The 25855-nt window shown below is 36.9% G+C and overlaps 1 protein-coding gene across 6 annotated transcripts in view; it reads left to right on the top strand.

Moving 5' to 3' along the window:
* The first annotated feature begins 2674 nt into the window (after positions 1–2674).
* LOC113510068 (zinc finger imprinted 3-like) overlaps positions 2675–25855 on the top strand; it is a 28897-nt gene continuing 5716 nt past the window's right edge. For 2 of the 6 annotated variants that reach the window (XM_052901220.1, XM_052901219.1), the window contains exons 1-6: positions 2675–2963; positions 4174–4324; positions 5475–5537; positions 6529–6585; positions 7708–7827; positions 22613–23334. In XM_052901220.1, the coding sequence (XP_052757180.1) occupies positions 2823–2963; positions 4174–4324; positions 5475–5537; positions 6529–6585; positions 7708–7827; positions 22613–23328 (1248 nt within the window). In that variant the 5' untranslated portion in view covers positions 2675–2822 and the 3' untranslated portion in view covers positions 23329–23334. Of the gene's footprint in view, positions 2964–4173; positions 4325–5474; positions 5538–6528; positions 6586–7707; positions 7828–13396; positions 16385–20133; positions 21446–22612; positions 23335–25855 lie in introns of those variants that run through there. The other 4 variants (XM_052901221.1, XM_052901223.1, XM_052901222.1 and 1 more) reach the window with 4 other exon arrangements.

The raw sequence follows: 25855 nt of genomic DNA, 5'->3' as shown, positions 1-25855 counted from the left end.
TCATGTCGAAGAATAATATTCTAATTACGAATTAGGAAAATTTTATTATTGTACTGTTCTTTGGCAGTGATAATAAAAAATATATAAATATAATCTTAAATTTTTTTTTATCACAGTCACCGATTGTGGTATGAAAGCATGATACTATACGTTATTTTTTTTAATGGATGAAAACATAATGGCGACCCTCTTGCGCTCCTTGAAGAAACTCCAAATAGCTTTGCCCAGAATTACCGGGGAATTTAACACGGCAAAACTATTTGGAGTTTCTTCATAATGTATTCATACATTTTTTTTATACCCTAGAGGTTTGAACTTTGCTTAAAAAATATATTTTTTTTTGCATATTTTTCGAAAATAAATTAGTTTGCGTATTAAAAAAAAATTGCAATAGCTAGTCATACTATTCACTTTCTATCAGCACAGTTAGTGTATAATAATAAAACAACAAAAAACCAATAGAATTCATTCATCTCTGGTCATAGTGATCAGGACAGCAAAATAAGATAGAAAAAAATTGACTTTTCCTTAAAATAAAGATAACAAAGGTACTACTTATGATATATTTTGTTTCGTATTTTTTTTTAGGACGGCCATAAGTTGGACTATAAGGCATTTAGATAGATAGATATATCGTTTATTTGTTTGTTACTAATCACACACAACATGTACATAAGAATAGATAATACATAAAACAACATAAGATTTATAAAATTGTGTTATTACGTGTGATCTGCAGCAATACAAAAAGGTCGAAGCTCAGCGTGTAACATTGTTGAACATTGAACATTGAACACAACATTTCAAGGTTATCCATTCATTACCGGACACTCTGTATATATAAACAATATCGGTTCCATGTGGCCTTGAACAGCGAACAGAGTACTAAGTAGCTGGGAGACCTCTTTCCAGCAGTGGGACATTGCAGGCTGTAACTGACGATGAAACTTGAATAGCAAACGATCTGACGCTTTATTTGATGGTAGCGGCAACTATCGCCTACTGGCATACTATACTGTGACATCCGTGGCGTGTGTTAACAGTTTTGAGAACTAAGTTCTTATGCCTATATGTGCCTTACAATTTCATTGCTTTATCTGCAGTTGTATATTGCCTTTGGTAAATTTTATCTCACCATTTGTATATGCATTAAACATTTCCGAACGCAATATCCTTCTACCCTCCTTTCCTATCCATATTCTCTATCAAATGTGGGATCACATTGGGGGGTAGATGGACAAAATCAGTCTATAATCCAACTGCGCGTCGAGCTGGTCAAGTTCCGCTAAGATCACGAATAAATCTCCGCCAGTTGCGAATTCTTCAATCAGCCGCGATCTCCGCGCAACATACAGTGATACTTAAGCACTTTGAAGAGAGAACGAGAATGCGTACAAAAGACCTACACGCGGGGACTAAGTGAACCAGGTTTGTCCTTCACCCTTATTTTTATCCAGCAGCCTTCAAATCTAAATTATAAAAATAATTAATTCTCACCACAGATAATATAATATTATACTAGAATTGAATTTAATTAAACTACCTTAATGATTTTTTTTAAAGGGCAATAATGGAATGGTAACCCGGCCTGCGCTATCGGCATACGTTAGCGAGGCACCAGTGAGGGATAATAGGTGAGGATGAAAAGGCAGGGCAGTTGGCCCATCGTGATAAATACGCTTGGAATTCAGCACGATGGTTTCCAGGGGGGGCCATGGGGAGGTCGACCTGTTAGGGTATATTGTTAGCAATAGGAGTGGTAATTCGCATTACTAACAATCTCTTCCCCCCTATTGTTATATATTACCCACCCGTACAGGAAACTTTCACGATGAGTCAATTGACTTGCCATCATTTTCACCTATCATCTACGATTTCGGAGCGGGAGGAAGGGTTTGTTAGTAATGAAGATTACCATTCCTAGCAATGTACCCTCTCAGGTTGACCTCCACGTCCTCTGGAAACCATCGTGGCTAATTCTAGTTGAATTCGTCAGGACGGGCTAACTGACCTGCTTTCATCCTCATCAGTCATCTATAACTGGTGCCCGCCAGTGTATACCAATAGCGCAGACGGGGTTACCATACCATTATCACTCATTTAAAAAAAATACGAATAATATAACCATATTGCTAGTAATGGGGTTATTTGACCCCATTACTAACAATCCCTTTCCCCTCTTCCTGGTGTATTCATCATGATAGGCTAACTGAGCTGCATTTTAATCTCACCTATCATCTATGCACTGGTGTACCGCCAGCGTATATAGATAGGACAGGCAGGATTACCATTCCATTTTCACCCATTAAAAAAAATAGGATTATAATAATAAGCCCCATTGGGGGGAAAGGGATTGTTAGTAATAGAGACTGAGAATCCCATTACTATCAATATACCCAACCAGGTCGACCTCCACGCGGTTTCCCCTAAAAACTATCATGGTTAATTCCTGATGAATTCATCATGATGTGCTAACTGGTCTGTTTTCATCCTTATCTATCACCCTTCACGGGTCTCCGCCAATATATCCCATTAGCACAGGCGGAGTTACCCTTACCATACAATTTTCACCCTTAAAAAAAAATAGCCCGATACTTGACAATGTGCGATGGTCATTATGTATCTTTGACGTAAGTGACATAACTTCAATGCTTCATTCATTCACGTCATTCATCATTAGTGAATCTTGTTTGTGGCATTCGCTCAATATAGTATACAAAAGTTAATATTAATTTTAATTGTTTTTAATTAAACTATTTATGGTATACAGTTATTAATTAGTATTATTTAAGTAGTTGTTGTGATGTTATTACATAATAAACATGTCTAACGAGACCTGGAAACTTGAGAAGGATCTCTGTCGTTGTTGTCATTCAGAAGGTTCCTTCAAGAATCTATCGGAGACTTCTGACGAGGGCCAGGAAGTATACTCCGATATGTTGCAGTTCGCTCTAGATATTAATGTGAGTTTTATTATACTTTTAATTTATTCTCACTAGTCAATAGTTTTTTTAATCTAGGACTTGTACGCTTGGTGCAAGCCACAAACAGCCGAGCGTCAAGAGATGCTGTCGAATATTTTTTTTTAACATAAAGACCATAATAGATGAGTTTAAAAAGAATATAATTATGTATAACTGGTATTAAAACATAGTAAGTAAAGCGAAGTACTTTGTATGTTTTGAGTTCTTCACATAATCTTTTGAATGTCTCATAGAAAATTCATACCTTTATATAATGGTAGTGTCATTTTAATACATGATCAATCTGGCAGTCACATTGCCAAACACCGATATTTATTTATTTATTCATTAGTACATGTGTGTGTACATGGTGGACTTAATGCTGAAAGCATTCTCTCTCAGTCAACCATAGGGAAGTGTCAGAATACTTGAATGCGGTACTACTAATTATTGATATACATGCATACTAAAATTACATATATAAAGGAATAAATATATATAAATAACAAATATACTTACATATATATAAAATATATATATATATATATATATATATATATATATATATATATATATATATATTTTTTAATGGATGATAATGGAATTGTAACCCCGCCTGTGCTAACGGTATACGCTGGTGGGGCACCAGTGTAAGATGATAGGTGAGGATGAAAAGGCAGGTCAGATAGCCCATCGTGATGAATACACTTGGAATTCAGCATGATCGTTTCCAGGGGAGACCACGGGGAGGTCGACCTGTTAGGGTATATTATTAGCAATGGAAGTATTTATGAAAATGAGTATAGTAGAGAATACTTATTACTTGATTAAAGTATAAAAGTGAACATAATTTTTTTAATAATGGTTTAGACGGAAGTCTCTTGATAATATTTGTGGGCAAAGTGTTCCTGACAAACTGATATGACAATCCTTACATACAAACATACTCTATGACGCTGGCACAATCACCCAAGTGTTCCGTTATGGAACAGGCTAAGGTCGGAGACCATGCTGCTTAGTCTTCAGTGTGATAATTTGTCTCGAATCAAGGAAATAAAGTAAAAAAGAAATTTTCTCGAAAAAAAATCAAACCAGTGCATAGACAGTTGCCTATACTGCCTAATTACACACAGCCACAGATTAAAATACCTTCTTAGCATAAAAAGAAAACAAGCATATATCCTTTATCTAATGAGTATTGAACTTCCAGGTGTTACCAGTAGCTGGTATGCTGTGCTGTGTCACGTACACGATATGTGAGCAGTGTTCAGACAGGCTGCGAGATGCGGTCAGCTTCAAACGGCAAGTGCTGCAGTGCGAGGAGCGATTTCGGGATATGTATGACAAGGATGGCATTAAAGGTACATATAATGTAATGTAAATTGGACTCTCTTTTTCGCGCTTAGCCTCTTATTTAGGCTGTTGTGCGTGTGAGTCGTGGCTAGTACAGCCAACCCTGCTCCGCCCAGAAGCATAGAAGCTTCCTGGGATCTTCACAAGTCTCACGGGTGAGGTCGCTCACCGTTCCGAGGGTTTCGAAACGTTGATGGGCCACAGCTTCACATTCCAGGATTACGTGAGTAGTCGTTTCTTCGGCATTGAAACAGCCTCGACATAGAGTTCTTGCGATAAAGCTGGCCTGCTTTCATTCTCACCTATCATCTCTTCCCACTGGTGACCGTGGTGGTAATGGCATGGTAACCCCTCCTGCGCTATCGGTATACGCTGGCAGGGCACCAGTGAGGAATGATACCTATCATCCCTCACTGGTGCATGCAGCAGCTGGAGCTAGAATTAATTACGATGGTTTCCAGAGGGAACCGCGTGGAGGTCGACCTGATAGGGTATATTGCTAGCAATGGGTTTATTAGATTACCAACAATCCCTTTTCCTTCCTTAGGCGGGATTACCCCGTTCTATATTCATTCTGTTAATAATTTAAATCCACAAAAAAAAATTAATGGCTCCAAAATTATTTTAATTAAAAAAAAAGTAATTACATTTTAAAAACCAAATTGCTGAACTGGTTTTGATAGTTTTTCTATAGGATCAATCTGATAGTACGTTTTTTTCAGATAAAAAACTTATTTTACAAATCGAAGTTATGACGTATCTTATATTTGCATATGGGGACAGCTAAGCCGTTGCGCGTCGACCCATCGGGATCTTTTGTGCTACCCCCTGCCTTATACCATCATTTCATAGATCCTATGTGTTACCCTAACGATATCCCGCGGTTTAAGATATCTGTAGTCCCCTGGCTCGGGATAAGCCGTTTCCAGTTGCCTCATGCGCATGCCCGCTAACGAATCGCAGTTGCACACTAAGTGTTCCATGGATTCCGATTTCTCCCCGCACAGTCTGCACAGTGTGTCCGAAGACAGACCCAAAGTTATGAGGTAACATACGTAAAAGAAAATGTACTGCTAAATTGAGAGCTTTCTTTTTTTTAAAGCGAGTAAAAAAAAGTAAACTAAAAATTTTACTTCTAACTGTATATAACTCTTTCAGTGCTCACAACTGGTGATTTAAAAGTGAAAGAAGAAGTGCCCGAAGAGTATCCTGAAGTTGACGGTAATTTTTTTTTACACTACAAAGACAGTAAAGGTAAACAAGCATACAGCCATAGACATATTTGATATTGTTTACCAAGTGTGTTTTTTTTTATACAACTTAGAATGGCAAACAAGCTGACGGCCCACTTGATGGAAAGTGGTAACCGTCGCCTATAGACATGAGCAGTACCATGGACATAACAGAGTATACTGTTTCGCCCATGTTACTCCCCATGCGTTGCCATTCCTGAGGACTCAGGTGTTATTCCTCTGTACCCTGTAAATTCACGCCATATTCCACCCTTCAAACCGAAACACAGCCATGCAAACACAACTGCTTCACGGTAGAAACACGAATAGGACAGAGGTACCCAAGCAAGATCGGCGCCTTACTGTCCGACTCGACCCACTGAAATTGCGTAGAGATGTTGCATCTCTGTGCATCTTCTACCGAATTTATCATGGGGAGTGCTCTGAAGAATTGTTCGGATTGATACCTGCTGCTGATTTTCACCATCGTACAACCCGCCATAAACTTTCATCCCAACCATCTGGACGAGTGGCGGTCCTCCACCGTGCGTTTTTCAAGGCACTTTCTCCCACGCACAACCACTCTTTGGAATCAACTTCCAGCAGCAGTATTTCCGAACCGATACGACAACATAACCTTCAAGAAAAGAGCATATTCCCTTTTAAAAGGCCGGCAGCACACCTGCAATGCCATTGGTGTTTTGGATGACCATAGGCGGCGGTAGTCACTTACCATCAGGTGAGCCGCATGCTCGTTTGCCCCCAGTGTTGTAAAAAAAATAGTCTTTCCCATAAGGGGGGTTTCGCCAGTAGTTACTACGCTTGGCAGGTGGGTTGGCAACCGCGGTTTGGCTTTTGGTGATGTTTTAAGAGGGACGCTGCTGCCCATCCCTCGCCCTCCCTTAGTCGCCTTTTACGGCACCCACGGGAAAGGAAGGGATGGCCTATTCCGGCTGCGAGTAATAGTATAATTGTTGCAGGCAAACCAGACCTGCCGACCATGGATGGTGACGATAGCGATGATTTCCCATTAAATGGTATGTATACCCTTATTTATTCACTCTACTCACCCCCCTTATTCGTAGAAACTAAAATATACATATCTGTTTTATCGTAACACCGCCTGCGCTAACAGTATACGCTGGCGGGGCGCCAGTGAGGGATGATATGTGAGAATTAAATGGCAGGTCAGTTAGCCCATCGTGATGAGTACACCTGGAATTCAGCACGATGGTTTCCAGGGAGGACAGAGTGGAGGTAGACCGTCCGTTTCCCCCCGAATTCTGTTCTATTAGTATGCAGTTGGCGGAGGTCCTTAATCAGTGTCCCAGCAGTGGGATTGTAATCATTTCAGTTATTATCCGTTCACTTCTAGACATAGGCCTTCCCCATAGACTGCCATAAAGAACGGTCCTGAGCCACCTGCATCCACTGACTCCCTGCAACGCATTTCAGGTCGTCACTCCATCTAGTTGGGGGGGGGGGGGGTCGTCCTACAGCGTTTGCCCGTACGCGGTCGCCGCTCAAGAACCTCTCTTCCCCATCGGTTGTCGGTTATTTTGTTTCTTTTGCGGATATCCTCGTTTCGGATTTTATCACGCAAAGAGACTCGGAGCATAGGGGTAGTGGGATACCAAAGATCAATTGAATGATCCAAAATTCAGTTCAGTTCAAAAAACAAATTCAAAACAGTTGAGAAACTGACGCTTCACGTTCTTTTTTTTATTTTTTTTATGATGCTGTCATTGTGAAGTGCGATAATTTATTCAGAGTTTATTCTTTTCGGTTTTGGTTGTAATTTTTTGTGTATTTGTTGTAATGTTTTATGTATTTATTGTACTGTTTTATGTATGTGTTGTAATGTATTATGTATTTGTTGGTAAGCGTGTTGAGTCTCCCATCCGAGAAATAGGTATTGGCGACCCGCACGCATGCTAAAGGCAAAGGAGTTAAGGGGCCGCCTGTAAATCAGCGCTATATATGTAGGTACATCTCGCTGGAGCTGGACATATATAGCAACAGCTGAGGCGGCTCCAGCAACCAGCAACATTAATTGTTTTTTTTTTTCTTTTTGTTGTTTTAATACTTATTTTCTTAGTAATGGTAATAAATGTCATCTATCTATCTATCTATCTATCAAATTGATTTATTGTCAATAGATCTCAACAGCGAAGAAATCAAACAGGAGGACCCGAAGAAAAGTAAACCCAAGAAGGCGAAACAGAAGAAGAAACTCGGCCGGCCGAAGAAGACTGACGCGGGGAACGGAGAGAAGAAAGGTAGGTGGACAACAGTTATTGGCTGCGATAGAATTACGTATGGAGTTGCTAACGAGAGTCTCTTTGGAATAACTCTACAATTTGGGAAACGGTGATTGTGAAATTAGCTTATTATAAGCTAAAACTGTCGGCATTTAAAACTTGCTATTCGTCTCTAGCTTAGGGTCTGGAGGGGGGGAGGGGGGATTTGAAACTTTGGACTGACTCTCCCAATAATGGTAAACACTAATAACTATAAATTCATAACCGTCGGATTTAATACTGATCGATTCGATCCGGCTTCATTGGTAGTACTACCTTATAAAACTGCAACTTTGTACAGCATAAATGCCTACTGTATGACAATAAGCATTTATAATAAATTAACGGACGAAATAAAAACACTACCCTTGAATATATTTAAAAAGAAACTAAAAAGGTGGCTGATAGAAAAATGTTTTCACTCGGTTAATGAATATTTTGAATATTTTAAAGCTTAAATATATGACTCGATTAATGTAATTTGTAATTTGTAAAATGATTGTAATTTGTAAAATGTTTGTAATTTGTAAAACGATTGTAATTTGTAAAACGATTGTAATTTGTAAAACGATTGTAATTTGTAAAATTATTGTAATTTGTAACCTGTATAATTTATTATTAATACGTAAATATATTGACATTTATATAATATGACGATTTAAGTAAAATAGTATTTTTTTTTTGATGGGTGAAAATGGTATGGTAACCCCGCCTGCGCTAACGGGATACGCTGGCGGAGCACCAGTGAAGGGTGATAGATGAGAATGAAAACAGGCCAGTTGGCCCGTCATGATGAATTCATCAGGAATTAACCATGATAGTTTCTAGGGTGAACCGCGAGGATGTCGACCTGATTGGGTATATTGCTAGCAATGGGATTCTTAGTCTCCATTACTAACAATCCCTTTAAATGAAGATTATTTATTTTCTATTCTGCTATGTAGTGAACATGGTACAGTGTGGTCGTTAGTAGCTCCATACTTTATCTATCGCGTAGTACCGACTTTCCGTCCGTTCGTCATTCATTATCATATTCGCCTCTAACTGTCCACTGCTGGACATAAGTCTCCCCTTAGGGGCTTTTCCTAGTGGTTGCCACGCTTGGCAGGCGGTTTGGCAACCGCAGTCAGGGTTTGGAGGTGTTTTCAGAGGGACGCTGCTGACCATCCCTCATCCTCCCTTAGTCGGCTCTTACGACAGCCACGGGAAAGGAACGGCTGGTCTATTCTATGCCGAAACCAAACGTCATTGTATATATTTAATTTAAGAATACATTTTGAAATTTTCGGCAAAAAACAGCGGCTTAAAAAAATCATTCTTATTTTAAATTTACCTTTCTTCCCGCCATTTTGTACGTGTGGATTTCAAATGTTTGAAATCAAATTAAATAGACCATTCTAAGATGGCGCTTTGACATAAAACATTTTTTATTTTAAATCTAGATTTTTCCCGCCGTTTTGTACGTGTCAATTCCAGATATTAGAAAACAACTTAAACAGATCGTTCATAGATGGCGCTTCGACATAAAACATACACCATATTTTAAGTTAGAGCCTCATGAACGCAAGTGTGAATACCGCATCCAATTTGGTGAAATAGCTTTTAGGTGATACACGTAACAAACATACAGACAGACGCACAAAATTTCTAGCATGGCCCAGTTACAATTTTATTATATTAGTAAACAGTTGAAGAAGGCTTTTGTCCAGTGTCCCAACAGTGGGACACCATAGGCTATGATTAATTGATTGACCACCATACATAAATAGTATCTATGTAATTAGATACAGTTCGTCTGATGGTAAACGGTCACTGTAGCCTATTGACGCTTGCAACACCAGGGTTGTCACGCGCGTTGCTGACCCTTAAGAACGCCTTTTTGAAGAACCCCACACTGTAGTGTCTAGGGTAAACCTCGGCAGGGAGCTCATTCCAAAGCTTAGAGTTTGCAGTAGGAAGGACCTTTGAAACCGCACAGTGCGTGACCATTTTGATTCTAGGGTACAACGATGAATTCCTTGTCTATGGCGACCGGTGCGATGGTAAAATTTTTAATCTATTGCTTTATGTTTGATTTACTAGGGACATAATAGTAAAAGTGATGCTAGTTTTTATCCCCTTTTTTTCTTGGCATACTACAGTGCTGGTTAGTTTGGGGGGAAAGGGATTGTTAGTAATGGAGACTGAGAATCCCATTGCTAGCAATATACCCAACCAGGTCGACCTCCTCGCGGTTCCTCTGGAAACTATCATGGTTAATTCCTGATGAATTCATCATGATGGGCTAACTGGCCTGTTTTCATTCTCACCTGTCACCCTTCACTGGTACTCCGCCAGCGTATACCGATGGTGCAGAAGGGGTCACCGTTCCATCTTCACTCATTAAAAAAAATGATGGTTAGTTAATTAGAATTGTTTTGCAAGCAATTTATAAAAAATCCATTGTTCTATATTTAAAATACTAGAGAGACGTATGGCAAGTCGGTACTATTTGTTTAAAATGTATTTTTCTATGTTATTCCATATTTAAATTACTAGAACGTATGGTTAGTCAGTACTATTTTTTTTAAATGTTATTTTCTCTGCTAATTCTATATTTAAATTACTGGAAGGACGTATGGCGAGTCGGTATTGTTTATTTTAAAAAAAAATGCATTGTTCTATTATGGAACAATACAATTTACACCATTTACACGTTATAATAAATACGTCATAAGCGTTTTCAGACCTGAACGATACGGGCGTGAGTTGTAACTTAAAAAAATTCTAAAACCGCGCGCAATTCATTTTTACGCACGAAGCTGAAATAACATGATAGTGAGATTCTAAACCAGCCAATAAGAAATCATTTTAGCGGTTAGGTGGTGCAGTAGTTTCGTGCGTGCCGGCAAGATGGCTTCGCTCCAAAACACGAAAATATATTTAATCTGAAATAATTTATTCCATATTTAAATTGCCACGGGAAGTACACTATTAGAGAACTTAATAAGTTGTGTATTGATTAGGGTTGCCTGGTTGGGTGTCTATTTCTTACATCTTTCAATTTAGTATAAAAGAAAAATTGTGTTCATTAAAATTATGGTGAATTGAAATTTATGAAGAAAAACGTAAATAAATTGGGTTTTTTTTTTTGTATTTTTAAATAATATATCAGTGAAGCCAGTGCATGATGTAAGCAAGTCAACGTAAAGTATGGCATTTGTCGTCATTCGATGGTTAGTGAAAACATATGTTAATGTAATAACGACCAGTTTAATTGACGTGCATTTTAGTCGAGAAACCTCGACTAGTTTCGGGACCATCCGAAACCCTTAGTCATGAGCGGCTGTGACGTGCGCTTCGGCCCGCTGAGCGCTCACTATTCTAATTTCTCGACTGAAATACTCAGAAATCGTAATAAATTGTGTTCTACAATAGAAACCGACTTAAATTTTGGCAAAACCAGTCATTTTTGTTTAAAAATTAGATTACTGAACCGATTTTGATAAAATTTCCATAAGAAACTTGTTTAAAATTGACAGTGTAATGATATAACAAACATTCTTTTTTTACACTACTTAGAATGGCAAACAAGCTGACGGCCTACCTGATGGAAAGTGGTAACCATCGCCTATAGACACGAGCAGTACCATGCACATAATAGAGTATACTGTTTCGCCCATGATACCCCCCATGCGTTGCCATTCCTGAGGACTCAGGTGTTATTCCTCTGTACCCTGTAAATTCACGCCATATCCCACCTTTCAAACCGAAATAGCCATGCAAGCACAACTGCTTCACGGTAGAAACACGAATGGGACAGAGGTACCCAAGCAATCGACTTTTGGACAAAGTCTCCCTCTGGTAAACATAAAATAAAGAAAAAATATTGCAACCGATTTGATAACCTCCTTTTTGAAGTCGTTTGAAAAAGTTAGGAAGTCGTGGCATTTAGCGGCGTGGAATTTAGACAAATATATATTTTGAAATTCCATGGAAATTAAGAATCGCATCTGGCAACACTGGTACCGATTTTTTTTTATAACTAAACAAGCTTACAGTCCATTCGATCGTAAACAGCCATTAATGCCTATGGACGCCTGCAACACTAGGTGTCACGTGCACGTTGCTTACCTTGACGTCGGTCGCCGCTATTGGTATACGCTGGCGCCATGGCGGGGTACCAGTGAGGGATGATAGGTGAGGATGAAGGCAGATCAATCGGTCCAATGTGATGAATTCCAAAAGAAATTAACACGATAATTTCCTATCCTATGTCAACCTAATACCTAATAATAATATACCCTATATTGCTAGCAATGGGGCTGTTTTTTTTAATTAAATGGATGATAATGGAATGGTAACCCCACCAGCGCTATCGGTATACACCGGCGGGGCACCAGTGAAGGATGATAGGTGAGAATGAAGTAGGTTAGTTAGCCCATCGTGACGAATTCAATAAGAATTGTTCACGATGGTTTCCAGGGGGAACCATGTGGAGGTCGACCTAATAAGGTATATTGCTAGCAATGGGCCTGTCAAACTCCATTGTTAACAATCCTTTTCCCCCTTGCAATGGGGCTGTTTGATCCTATTACTAAAGTCTATGTATATATAATAAGTACATAAAATACAAAAAAAAACCTATAACGCATAAAAACATCAAATATTTTTTTATATAAATAAAATATGTCAATAGACACGTTTTCGTTACCGCACGTATGAGGCAGAATAAGACGTAGGTTCTTCCTATCTCATTCTATCTTATTTGTGTACCGCAAAAGTAGACAGATATGTATATCACTTGTCTAGGTTAGGTTGACAACCTGATTCGTTTGATAGATACGTTTTCGCAAGAAAAAGTTGGCCGAATTGTATGGAGGTGGCAGATAAGTCTACTTAATGGAAAACAGTAACTATGGTCAATAAACATGAACAGCACCATGGTCATCACAGTATATACTGCGTTACTCATGTATTGCCATTCTTGAGAACTAACATAATTCCATAGACACATTCGTATGGAGATGATTTCTATTTTTTAATTAATTTAATTTATTAAAAAGTAGGAATCATCTCCATACCATTTATCACTTAAAATTTAAGTTTTATTATAACAGTGATTTCGTTCGTGAAGAATCACAGGCTGTGATTTTTGTTCGCAGTAACTAGATATCACACATGCTACTATATGATATTAAAAATTATAAATTTTATGATCACTGTGATAAAATCTTTATTCAGTTCCTATCGCCCAGGCGATCGTCTGTTACATATTATTATCAACCGAACTCAGCCGATAACTTACGAATAAATCCGAACGCATCGACTAGCTGCGATTTTACAATTAGTGTTACTTGTAGAAGTTGTGACTCATGATTTTGCATATTGTATGATATTTAAAATGCTACCTATAAAATTATTCAAGTTATACGAGATAAAATAATGCCAGAATAAAAAGTATCAAGGAATCGCAAATAAAATAATATTAACTAACCAAAAGAAGAATTTACCAGACGGAGGACAGAAGAGTTAGAACGAAATGGCAATAATTGTTTTCTGCTTCTAGGCGGCAAGACGCCTACGAAGTCCATCTTTCGGCTGCAAGAGGCCGACTACACCAGAGACGGAGAGCAGTACGTGTGCGGACGATGCGATAAGAGATACGACAAGATCTTCTCCCTAAGGTTTCACGTGAAGACCAAACATTACAAGATACCGAGGTTCTCTTGTCCGTATTGCATGGAGACCTTCTTCACTCCGGCTCCTCTGACCGTCCACAAGCTCCAGGAACACAACATAGATGATAGGTTTAACTGTAACGCCTGCAAAGGGACATTCAATACTAAAATACAGTTAAGGAAGCACATAAACAATTTCCATATGCTGGGCGAAAAATACAAGTGTGAATTTTGTGAGTACGAATCATTCAGTTTCGAAGGTCTGTACAAACATAAGTTTAAACACAAAACTGTGAAAGATTACCACTGTAGGTTCTGCAGGAAATCGTTTTTGAGGAAGACGACCCTGGACCTTCATGAGAGGATACACACAGGTGACAGGCGGAAGATATGTAAGGTGTGCGGCCAAGCGTTCGTTCAGAAGGCAAGTCTCAATTATCATATGACTAAATATCATCCAGAGGTGAATTTCTAGTGATGCGAAACGGTGATGTGTATGTCAAATGATCATAGTGACTGTTATAATGACGTTAGTGTTTTTTAACAACTTTTAGCCGCGACTTTGTCTGTGTGACGAGGATATGTTCGCTGACCGGGTGAAAAAATAGCCTGTGTCCTTCTCCATCCGATATAGTACCTGTTAACCAGATTTTATAGAGATTGGTTAAGGCGATAAGAGGTAACAGACAAACAAACTCGATTTCACATTTGTAATTTTAGTATGGATTTTGGTGGTAGATACCACTTCAATATGGCGTATTAAAATAAACATATGTCAGATTTTAAGTTAGGCCTGCGGGAATACAACTGTGAAATTCGTTTTTAATTTGGTGCAAATAAATAAATAATGTCTCATATAAATGTATTTTGTTTCACTGTATAATTTTAAATGTCCATATATTGTACGCTTATATAGCAGGACATGGAGATACTATTTAACTCATGTAATACCTTAATTTAACCTATGATCCACAGTAAAGTCTTTGTATTTGTATTTATTTGTATTTGCAATATATTTGCGTGATGTCGTAATAAACACACAGACAGCCAAAATTTTTATAAATTGTTGTCGCATTTATCACTCTTATTAAGACCCCTTATATTGTTTTATCTAAAAAAAAATCCCTATGTACATGGTTTGGTTACAATTTTATTACATCAATAATATATATGTAAAATATTTGACAACACGTTATTTGGGACTGTGACGTCACATATCGTCATTTATTACAAACTGTTATTTTTTTAAATGCTATTTCTTTATACGTGTTAAACATTTTTTAACGGGTGACGTAAATAATAATAATAATAAACTCTTTATTGCGCACAGTAGAGATGTATACAAGGAGTATTTATACAGAATGTGCATATACAAAAGGCGGCCTTATCGCTAAAAGCAATCTCTTACAGACAACCTGGCATTTTGTAAATTGTATCACATTATATGTATTGATTGGAATTTTACTCGTATTGTTAAATAATAACTATCGGGAGTTATACTACGGTATTACTCACGTTTTAAATTCGGGGATGCCCAACTAGTATTATTATTCTTTTAATGTTATTTCTTTATTTTTATGACATATAATGACTCTGTGATTTCGCGAGAATATCACGTAATACAGTGACTGTATCGTTAGTGCTGAATTTTAGATGTTATTTCTTATTTTTCAACCGATTTCAAAAAAAGAAGTCCTCAATTCTGTTGTATTTTTTTATATTTATTACCTCATATTTTGCCTACTTCTCATACATTATCTACCATATCATAGTTTATCATTTAGCCATTTGAAACATCTTTTTCTTATCTGAAAAGATATCCTTCCAGACTGGTCTCATACAAATTTTATTGAAAACCGTTCAGGAGTTTAGTTTTAAATCCAAGTAACTGGTTACTTCACGATTGAAATTGGTGCTTTTTTTGTGAAACTAATCCTACGTTATGTATTTTTTCTTTTTTTTTTTATTGAAAGAAAATGGACTGGTAAACCCGCTTGCGCTAATGGGATACGTTGGCGGGGCACCAGTAAAGGGTGATCGATGAGGATGAAAACAGGCCAGTTAGCCCATCATAATGAACTCATCAGGAATTAATCATGATAGTTTCCAGGGGGAACGGCGAGGAGGTTGACCTGGTTGGATATATTGCTAGCAATGGGATTCTTAATCTCCATTACTAACAATCCCTTCCCCCCCTAAGTTATGTATTATAGTTTTAAAATAGATATCATGTGGAATTGAAACTGGAACGTGAACTGTGTAATTTTATTTGTATTTTTTAATTTTTTTTTTTTTAAAAACTATTGCCTAATCTAGAACTGTGATTTGGCGAATATATCACATAAATGCAGTGATTATATCATGTTATTTTTTTTAGATGCTATTTTCTTTAAATGTGATTTTTAACACGTATCATGTTATTTGGAACTGTGACTTATGAGAGTGTAATATAACACAAATATTCAGCGACTGTAATAGTATTTTTTGTATGCAATTTGATTATTTTTATATAAAATAATTATTATGATATTTTTGGATGCTATTTCTTTATTTTATATAATATTATAGATTTAAAATAGATATCTTTATATGATTTGAAACTTTAACGTCACATAATATAATAAGCAGTGACTTTAATTTTATTTTTTTATATAAAGTTATTTTTTATGATAATTCTCTATTTTTATTATGAATATTTAAAAATTAATTATAATTATTTTTATATAATTTAAGAATTTTGTGCTAAGTGGTTTTTTTTGTGCAATATTAACAAATCAAAAGAATAAATAGGCACGATATAGTTTGAACTTTTTTTAATTCTTTAATCGTCACTTATGATTCTACCGCTGGGCTCGGAATAAATATTAATGAAATAATTTGTATGTATTTGAGAATATTGTAAAAAAATGTTTTAATACTATTATTTTTATTATATACAACCCGGTTTCAGAGAACATCTCTGAACCTTCTCCTCCCACGAACTCTAAGGTTATAGTATGAGCTCTCTATCGAGAGTTTTCCAAGAGACTACAGCATGGGGTTTTTAGAAAAGAGATAAAGAGGTTTCTTCAGGGTCGGCAACGCGCACGTAATGCCCCTGATATTCATGGGCTACAGTAACTGCTTACCATCAAATGGGCCGTATGCTTGTTTTCCATCTGTGATATAAAAAAACTGTACGTATACAGGAACAACCAAACATAAAAGGTTTTGATAACTACTCGGGAATTATCTAGTGAAACCGTAACAACTGTTCCACTTCCACAACCGACCGCATCGATCTAGCTAAACACTGAACAATCTCTTCTCTTATATATAGCATATGGAGTTAATTTGTGTTAGAACGAGATAGCAAGTGTTCTCTGTCTATTGTGTTAAACATACTTCTCTGTTGTCTGTCATATAAGGTTAACCTATGTTAGAAAGAGTAGCTAGCTATTATCTGCTCTAGAACAGGTTAGGTTATTTTGGAATAGCTGTTATTTTTTATAACAGGCCTGTGAAATTGTTATTATACTTGAACAAGATTACGTGTAACAGGTTCCTTGTTTTACTAGTTTCAGATCGCTTCTAAAGTATTGCACGGAATCATAGTAACTTTATAATATTCTTTTTTTTTAATCTGACGGTTTTACAGATTATATATTTTTTATAATACAAATGGCAAACAAGCAGATGGTTCATCTGATGAGATATGGTAATCGTCGCCTATAGATATAAACAGTACCGTGGATTTAACAATACACTGTAACGCAATGAAGAATTTTGAGGACCATTGTGTTATGCCTCTATACCCTGTAATTACACTGCCATATTGCACTCTTTAAACCGAAACAGCCGTGCAAGCATAACTGCTTCATGGCAAAAACTCGAATAGGGCAGAGGTGGCCATGCAGTTGATTTTTGCACATTCTCTCTCTGGTATCAAAAGGAACTGCTCTGCAAATTGGTATTGAGGATATAAACAAAATAGTCGATTTGAAGTCACTTGAACTAAACCTGCTAATTTTTTTAGTTTGTAATATGCCTCAGGCACAAAAGTCACATTGCTGGCCAGCAGTTTCTCCCCATAAAAGAAGGAGATAGACTACTACTATACAAAATAAATTGTATATAGTCTAAAAATACCATTCTTTACTTATTATAGCCATCAGTGACGGGATCTTAATCCCGTCAATGACTTCTGCGGGTATAAGACATTTTGATAAAACTTGATAGCCCCAAATGAGAGTCCTTACCTGGCAACCCTAAGTTTCAGCTGTCTGAGAGCAGGCAACACTATTACACTATATTATATTGTCGCCATATTTCATTTAAACCAAGTTTCATAAGTTTTATACATGCAGAAGTCAGCGGCGGGATCTAATGCTATTAGAAATTAGATTTTAAGTAATTCAAAACCGATTCATTGTAATACATTACAGCAGATTAACAAATATGGTTACGCGAATTATTATAAAATAAATTATATACTAAAACATAGTGTTTTACTTTCACATTTTCCTGTTTTTCTATCTGGCCAGTGTACTTACTATTGTAACGACCTATTTTGCTACTTCTTTTAAACCGCGCCAACATATTTTATGTTAGTTAATATTAAGTCTTTTTTTAGTTTGCATCAATAAGAAAAAATGTGACGACTATTGTTTAGTTCTACTTTACTGATTCTTTCTGATCCTACAAAATATATAATATTAAATTATAACAGTCCAGGTTGATCCCATCCCTAGCTACCGCGGTCCCCGCGCCACCGATACCGCCCCGCCCACATAGTCAGTCGTCCGGCCTGCGGCTTACCATTCGCACGTAATGCGTGCCTCTACTCTCACTACTGTCGAGTACGGACTCCACTATGGTTTCCTCAGTAACCGTGTTTGTATGTATCGCGATGCCCTCTTCCGTGTACATATAGTATAAATAAGTGGGGGGAAGGGATTGTTTGTAATGGGAAGGGAAGGGAATATATCATATCAGGTCGACTTCCAAGCGGTTCCCTTTGGAAACCATCGTGACTTATTTATCGATGTATTCATCACGATGGGCTAACTGACCTGACTTTTCATTCTCACCTATCATCCTTCACTGGTGCCCCGCCAGCGTATACCGATAGCGCAGGCGGGGTTACCATTCCATTATCATTCATTAAAAAAGTTACTTTTCCCAAACACGCCACGATCCACACCCAGCTCGACTCGAAGACTTGTGAAAAATCCAAACTGGTTAGTTCCCCGTTCGGGGTCGGCTACAAAATTATCATTTGCTTCCTTCTGTCCTTCATTTGTGGGATTCATTAGAAACTTTCTGCAAAGTTTCTGATGAAAGTCCGAGTTCAATAAATATCCTAAGTCACTACACACTGCTTTTCGGGTAGTGGGAGCCAAGATATGGTATGTCGGGTGATGGTCTCACACGCCCTCTGAAGCCACAATCAATTTGAAATGATCCAAACAAGAATTGAAAAATGAATTTTAAGTTTAGGCCGGGATTTAATTCAACCCCAGGGCTAGAATTAAGCGTTATTCAATTGAACTGTTGTTGTACAGTATCACGTGTCGCTGCCACGACCTTCGTCTGCTTTGTCTTTACTACTATTCACGCAACTTATGCTGGCGGCCTAGTATTACAGGGAGGAACTGTGAACATTTCCCGCTTTGCGTCTACATTTTGCTGTACTTTTTTGTGTGTTTGTGGATCAAATATAAATAGAGAATGAACATTATTTAATTTTGCAAAATTTACTTAAATTTTGTTATTTATTAAGAACGAAGTATGAACTATTCTCCGCTTTTGCTAAGACTACCTGAAGTTTAATTGTTTAATAAAGACCAAGTATGAACTATTCTTCACTTTTGCTAAGACTATCTGAAATTTAATTCTTAATTAAAGACCAAGTATGAACTATTCTTCACTTTTGCTAAGACTATCTGAAATTTAATTCTTAATTAAAGACCAAGTATGAACTATTCTCCACTTTTGTTAAGATTCTCTAAATGTTAATTGTTATTTATTAAAAGCCAAGTATGAACTATTCTCCGCTTTTGTTAAGACTACCTAAATTTTAATTGTTGTTTATTAAAGACCAAATATGAACTATTCTCCACTTTTATTAAGTTTCCCTAAGTGTTAATTGTAACTTATTAAAGGCCAAGTATGAACTATTCTCCACTTTCGCTAAAACTACCTGAATTTTAATTGTTCTTTATTAAACTCCAAGTATGAACTATTTTCCGCTTTCGCTAAGACTACCTGAATTTTAATTGTTCTTTATTAAACTCCAAGTATGAACTATTCTCCACTTTTGTTAAGATTCTCTAAATGTTAATTGTTACTTATTAAAGACAATGTATGAACTATTCTCCACTTTTATTAAGTTTCCCTAAATGTTAATTGTTAATGACAATGTATGAATTCTTCACTTTAGCAAGAAATTTACTGCTGTTATTAGAAGTTCTTAGGACGAACCTAATGCTTGATTGATTTAACGACCGATTTTACTATACGTTATTGCTGCGTATTCAAGATTATAAAATATTAGCTTCAATTACAAATGCAAAATGTAGAATGCGTTCACTCATATATTTCGATTCATACAATCAGGGAAATGACACAGCCATTTCTTTTCTAGGAGAAAAAACCGGTGATTATTACGTCTACATAGACGACCGGTTCACGTGCAAAACCTGTGGAAGATCCTTCTCATCACAGCCCCTTGTGTCCCAACACTACAGGTTCGTTCACCTCAAAAGACGGCCCCGAGACCGAAAGTGCCCGTATTGCGACCAAAGAGTCCCAGGCTACCTCAGAGCATACCATTTAGAAGAAGCCCATAACATACCAGCACCCAAATGTGGTGTTTGCAACAAGAAGTTCAGATATCCCCACAATGTACTGCAGCATCAGAAGAAAGTGCACATGGGCGAGAAGACGGTCATATGCCAGATCTGTGATAAAGGCTTCTTCAGTACTTTGAGTTTGAGGTTGCATATGACCACCCATAATGATGCGAAGAGGTTCAAATGCAGCGTGTGTGGCCGAGAGTTCCGCTGGTTGAACAATTTAAAAGATCACCTAAAGATACACACGGGCGATAAGAGATATGTATGCAAAGTTTGCGCTAAGGCCTTTGTACAGAAGTCCACGTTGAAACAACACGGAGTCAGGAATCATCCGGGAGTGGACGTGTTTTGATCTATGTATTCTACTCGTATGTGTGATCTGTGATAAAGTTTCTTTCTTTCTTTCTTTATGCTTTATTGTACACAAAAGGTTATTAAAATGTAAAAACAAACATAACAGTGCACAAAGGCGAGCTTATCTCCAATAGAGATTTCTTCCAGCAAACCCAATATGAGAAAACTGACAGTTCATTAGTAGTTACAGACATACATGTGTACCAATCGACTTCAATGTTATACCTAGTTAAAAATAAATAAATAAAATGTCTTTACAATTGAAAAGACCGATAGGTATAAATAAATAAATAAAAATATATATAAGTAAATACATATAAATAGATAGATATATAATACACAAATATAATAAGTACGTACATCAGCATTGTGAGAGGTAATAATTCTTCAGACGTGATTTGAAAATCCCAATGCTTGGGCTATTTCTATTTTTATATTGGATTTTAAATTTTTCAACTAAGAAAATAAAGTACAAAGTTGCTTAACAGCCGATATTCATAAATTATTTCATGTTGTTAATTAAGACCCATATGAAACGTTACTAAACTCTATTTTCAATATCAACGATTGAAATCGGTAAATACCTAATATATTTTTTTTACAAAATACTTTTTTACAAAATTTCATTTAAATTGTTCCAACAGTTACAGAGATTAGCCCTTACAAACAGACAGAGAAATAAAAAATTTAAAAAAAATCGAAATGTGTTCTATTTCACTTCTAACATGACCTGACTGTGTTTTTAGCGTTTTTTTCTATGTACAGACATGTTTGTACGTACAGATTTTTTTTTTCAAATTTACCTATATATATATATATATATATATATATATATATATATATATATATATATATATATATATATATATATATATATATATATATATATATATATATATATATATATATATATATATATATATATATGTATATGTATATAGGCTATATAGTATTGTGGTTATATTGTACATCTTATTAATAAACAATTATTAATATTTAAAAAGTATTTTTTCCTAAAAACAATTATCTCAATACTCTTAATACCCCTAGGGTGGGCAATACCTATATATTTTAGTTACAATATCTATATACAAATCCAATAACGGATATGTTAAAAGTCTGTTATCAAAAAAATAATATTGAAGGGTGGGATATGGTGTGAATTTACTGGATACAGAGGAATAACACCTGAGTCCCCAGGAACGGCAACGCATGGCGGGTATCATGGGCGTAACAGTATACTCTGTTATGTCCAAGGTACTGCTCATGTCTATAGGCGACGGTTACCACTTTTCATCAGGTGGACCGTCAGCTTGTTTGCCATTCTAAGTTGTATAAAAAAAAACAGATTTTCAACATATTCGAAAATAGATACCCGACCGACATGGGCGAAATCGTAATGGGTGACGATCTTTTTTCCGCTATCAATGTCTAGAGAAACCCAATATATAGATGTCAGATCTGTATTCATATTACCCATGCCTACTTAATACTAGATACAAATACAGAATAGCCCTGTTATTGAAATATCATTTTCCAGAGTATCCCATTGCTAGCAATATACCCAACCAGATCGACCTCCTCGCGGTTCTCCCTGGAAACTATCATGGTTAATTCCTGATGAATTCATCATGATGGGCTAACTGACCTGTTTTTATTTTATATATCACCCTTCACTGGTGCTCCGCCAGCGTATCCCGTTAGCGCAGGCGCGGTTACCATACCATTTTCACCCATCAAAAAATAACCCCCACCAGTGTAAGAGTATACCGATAGCGCAGGCAGGGTCGCTATCCCATTGCCACTCATTAAAAAGGCCACTTTCTATCAGATTACCCGTCAAGTTTGCCATTACAAATAGCATAAAAAGTGAGGATATTCTGAATCAACCTCAATAGCTGTTCTTCTTTCTAGGTAACGAGGTTGACGCCTACATAACAGTGACAGACAAAAACAAACAGTACACGTGCAAAGCTTGCGAAATTTCCTACAAACGAATATCGGATCTGAGGTACCACGTCATCAGAACACACCTTAAGAGGAAGTTCATTAAGTGCAAACTCTGCCCAGACACGTTCATGTACCACAGCCAGAGAAAAGACCATATGTGGCGAACCCATTCAGATCAGAAACCGGAGTATACATGCGGGAATTGCAACCGTAGATTCCGAAGGAAGAACACGTTGGCTGAGCACATGATGGACGTTCACATCGAGAAGAAATGCTCGAACTGCGATCTCAGGTTTGCGAGAAAGAAGCTGCCGTTCCACAGGAACGAAGTCCACGGTGTGCCGATGCCAACATGCGGGATTTGTGGGCTGAGGACGCTTCTGCAAAGCGCGCTTGTCCGTCACCAGAGGAACGTGCATTTGAATGAGAAGGACAAAAGATGTTCCATTTGCAAAAAGGCCTTTTACACCCGATCGAATCTTCAAGATCACATGATCACTCACGACCAGAATAGAGTGTTTGATTGCAGCGTTTGTGGCAAAACATTCGCTAGGAAGGAGTGCTACAAGGCTCATTATCGGATACACACTGGGGAGAGACCGTTTGCATGCAGTCTGTGCAGTATGGCGTTCGTTCAACGTGCCAGTCTGAGGTTTCATATGAAGAATCATCATCCGTAGAGTAAAGTTTGTAAAATGTCTCATGGGTAGTGCTGTAAAATGTTGTCCATTAACTTTGTCTTCGTAATCAGAAGGCTTATAATGAAATGTTTTTACCAGAGGGAGACTTTGTACAAAAGTCGATTGCTTGGGTACCTCTGTCCCATTCGTGTTTCAACCGTGAAGCAGTTGTGTTTGCATGGCTGTGTTTCGGTTTGAAGGGTGGGATATGGCGTGAATTTACTGGGTACAGAGGAATAACACCTGAGTCCTCAGGAATGGCAACGCATGGGGGGTATCATGGGCGAAACAGTATACTCTGTTATGTCCATGGTACTGCTCATGTCTATAGGCGACGGTTACCACTTTCCATCAGGTGGGCCGTCAGCTTGTTTGCCATTCTAAGTTCTATAAAAAAAAAAAAAAAAAAAAAAAAAAAATTTCGGAGCCGAACGAAACACAAATTTGATGTTAAAATACATAATACTTACCGTTTAAAAATATTAAAATATTATTCCTTTGGACTTTTATGGTAGGATTTATGACGAACGAAATGTTGAACTCCATTTACTGGGCCGATTTAGGTATGAACGAAAACACAAAATTGAGTCCGAAACTTCGGAATTTCATTTCATGGTAGGCCCCCAGGATATGTTCATGACGGGGATAAAGTAGTAGGCTATCCCATCTTCTCCAACCCATATATTATGTATATATCAAACTTCAGACTGGGGGGGAAAGGGATTGTTATCAATTGGGAGGTCAGTTCCCATTGCTATCAATATATCCTATAAGGTCGACCTCCATACGGTTCCCCCTGCAAACCATCATTATCTTCCTACCCTTATCCCAATTATTATTTGTGGTCGGTGTAATATGGTTTTATCCATATTACAAAAGGATTTAGCTTATAGTTTTACGACCGGCCGCCTGCCTGACGTCAACCCTCTTTGGGAATTCAACGGTTCCCCCTGCAAACCATCGTGACTAATTTATGGTTGACCTCGTCACGATAGACTAACTGACCTGCCTTATCATCCTCACCTATCATCCCTCACTGGTGCCCCGCCAGCGTATACCGATAGCGCAAGCGGGGTTACCATTCCATTGATGGATGATCCATTAGAAAAAACTTCAGACCGATTAGTTCATCCATTAAGACGTTGAGAGATACAAATAAACACAACAACAACAAAAAAAAACTTATTCTTATTTTATTTAATACTTTATTGTACACACTAATTATATATAAAAATATGACAGAGGTAATCAAATGTACAAATGTGAGGTTAACTCTAAAAGAGTTCTCTTCCAGCAACACCCAAAAGTGGAAAGGAGCGTCAATGTCAGCGGGTAGAGCGCTGTACAATATTGGGACAATTTACAGACAAAACTTAATTTCTAAACTCAAGTTTATACATAATTAATTACATTAAATTTAATCGTATATATACACACACATACGTAGACATAAATATATATTTACACATATGTACACATTCACATTTATAATTTACTACCTTCTTGTCCGTTACTTCATACACGTGGGTTTCAGTAACAGGAACGTCAATAAAATAGACTGTTTAAACATAGACTTTATACCAGTAAAGTGATGGATAAGCGAGCATGAAGCCAGCGGGTCTGCCATGAAATGAAATTCCGAAATTTCGGATTCAATTTCGTGTTTTTGTTTATACCAAAGTCGGACCAATAAATGGAGTTTAACATTTAGTTCGTCGTACATCCTATCATAAAAGTACAAAGGAACCATATTTTAACATTTTTAATATTTCCAAACGGCATGTATTATTTAATTTTAACATCAAATTTGTGTTTCGTTTGGCTCCGAAATTTCGGAAAATATTTCATGGTAGGCCCTCTGATCAATTGAACTACGGTAACAAATTCACTCAGTCCTATTTATTTATTTAATACAAAAATCCACATCTCTTAAAAAATAACTTACATGCTAAGCCTCTTATAAATACTGCCAATAACGGATTTCAAATATATAAACGAAAAATATAATTGTAAAGGTAGGCAACTTAGAGTCGGTGTATGTAACGTAAGTGTATGTATGAAAGAAACTATAACAATGAGTGTCCATAAAGTCAACTTGATTAATATATAAATTAAGTAAAATCTAAATATATATATATATATATATATATATATATATATATATATATATATATATATATATAACTTAGAATGGCAACAAGCTGACAGCCCACCTGATGGAAAGTGGTAACCGTCACCTATAGACATGAGCAGTACCATGAACATAACAGAGTATACTGTTTCGCCCATGATACTCCCCATGCGTTGTCGTTCCTGAGGACTCGGGTGTTATTCCTCTGTACCCTATAAATTCACTGCTATATCCTTTTAAACCGAAACACAGCCATGCAAACACAATTGCTTCACGGTAGAAACACGAATGGGACAGAGGTGCCTAAGCAAACGACTTTTGTACAGTCTCCCTCTTTTTGTAAATATGTACATAATTATAACACATACTTTTACATTATTATCGTTGGTTTATTTA

This window comes from Galleria mellonella, unplaced genomic scaffold (assembly GCF_026898425.1).
Source record: "Galleria mellonella isolate WM207_F2 unplaced genomic scaffold, CSIRO_AGI_GalMel_v1 utg778, whole genome shotgun sequence".
NCBI classification, from domain to species: domain Eukaryota; kingdom Metazoa; phylum Arthropoda; class Insecta; order Lepidoptera; family Pyralidae; genus Galleria; species Galleria mellonella.
Note: the sequence above shows the minus strand (reverse complement) of the source record. Positions and strands in the feature narration are given on the sequence as shown.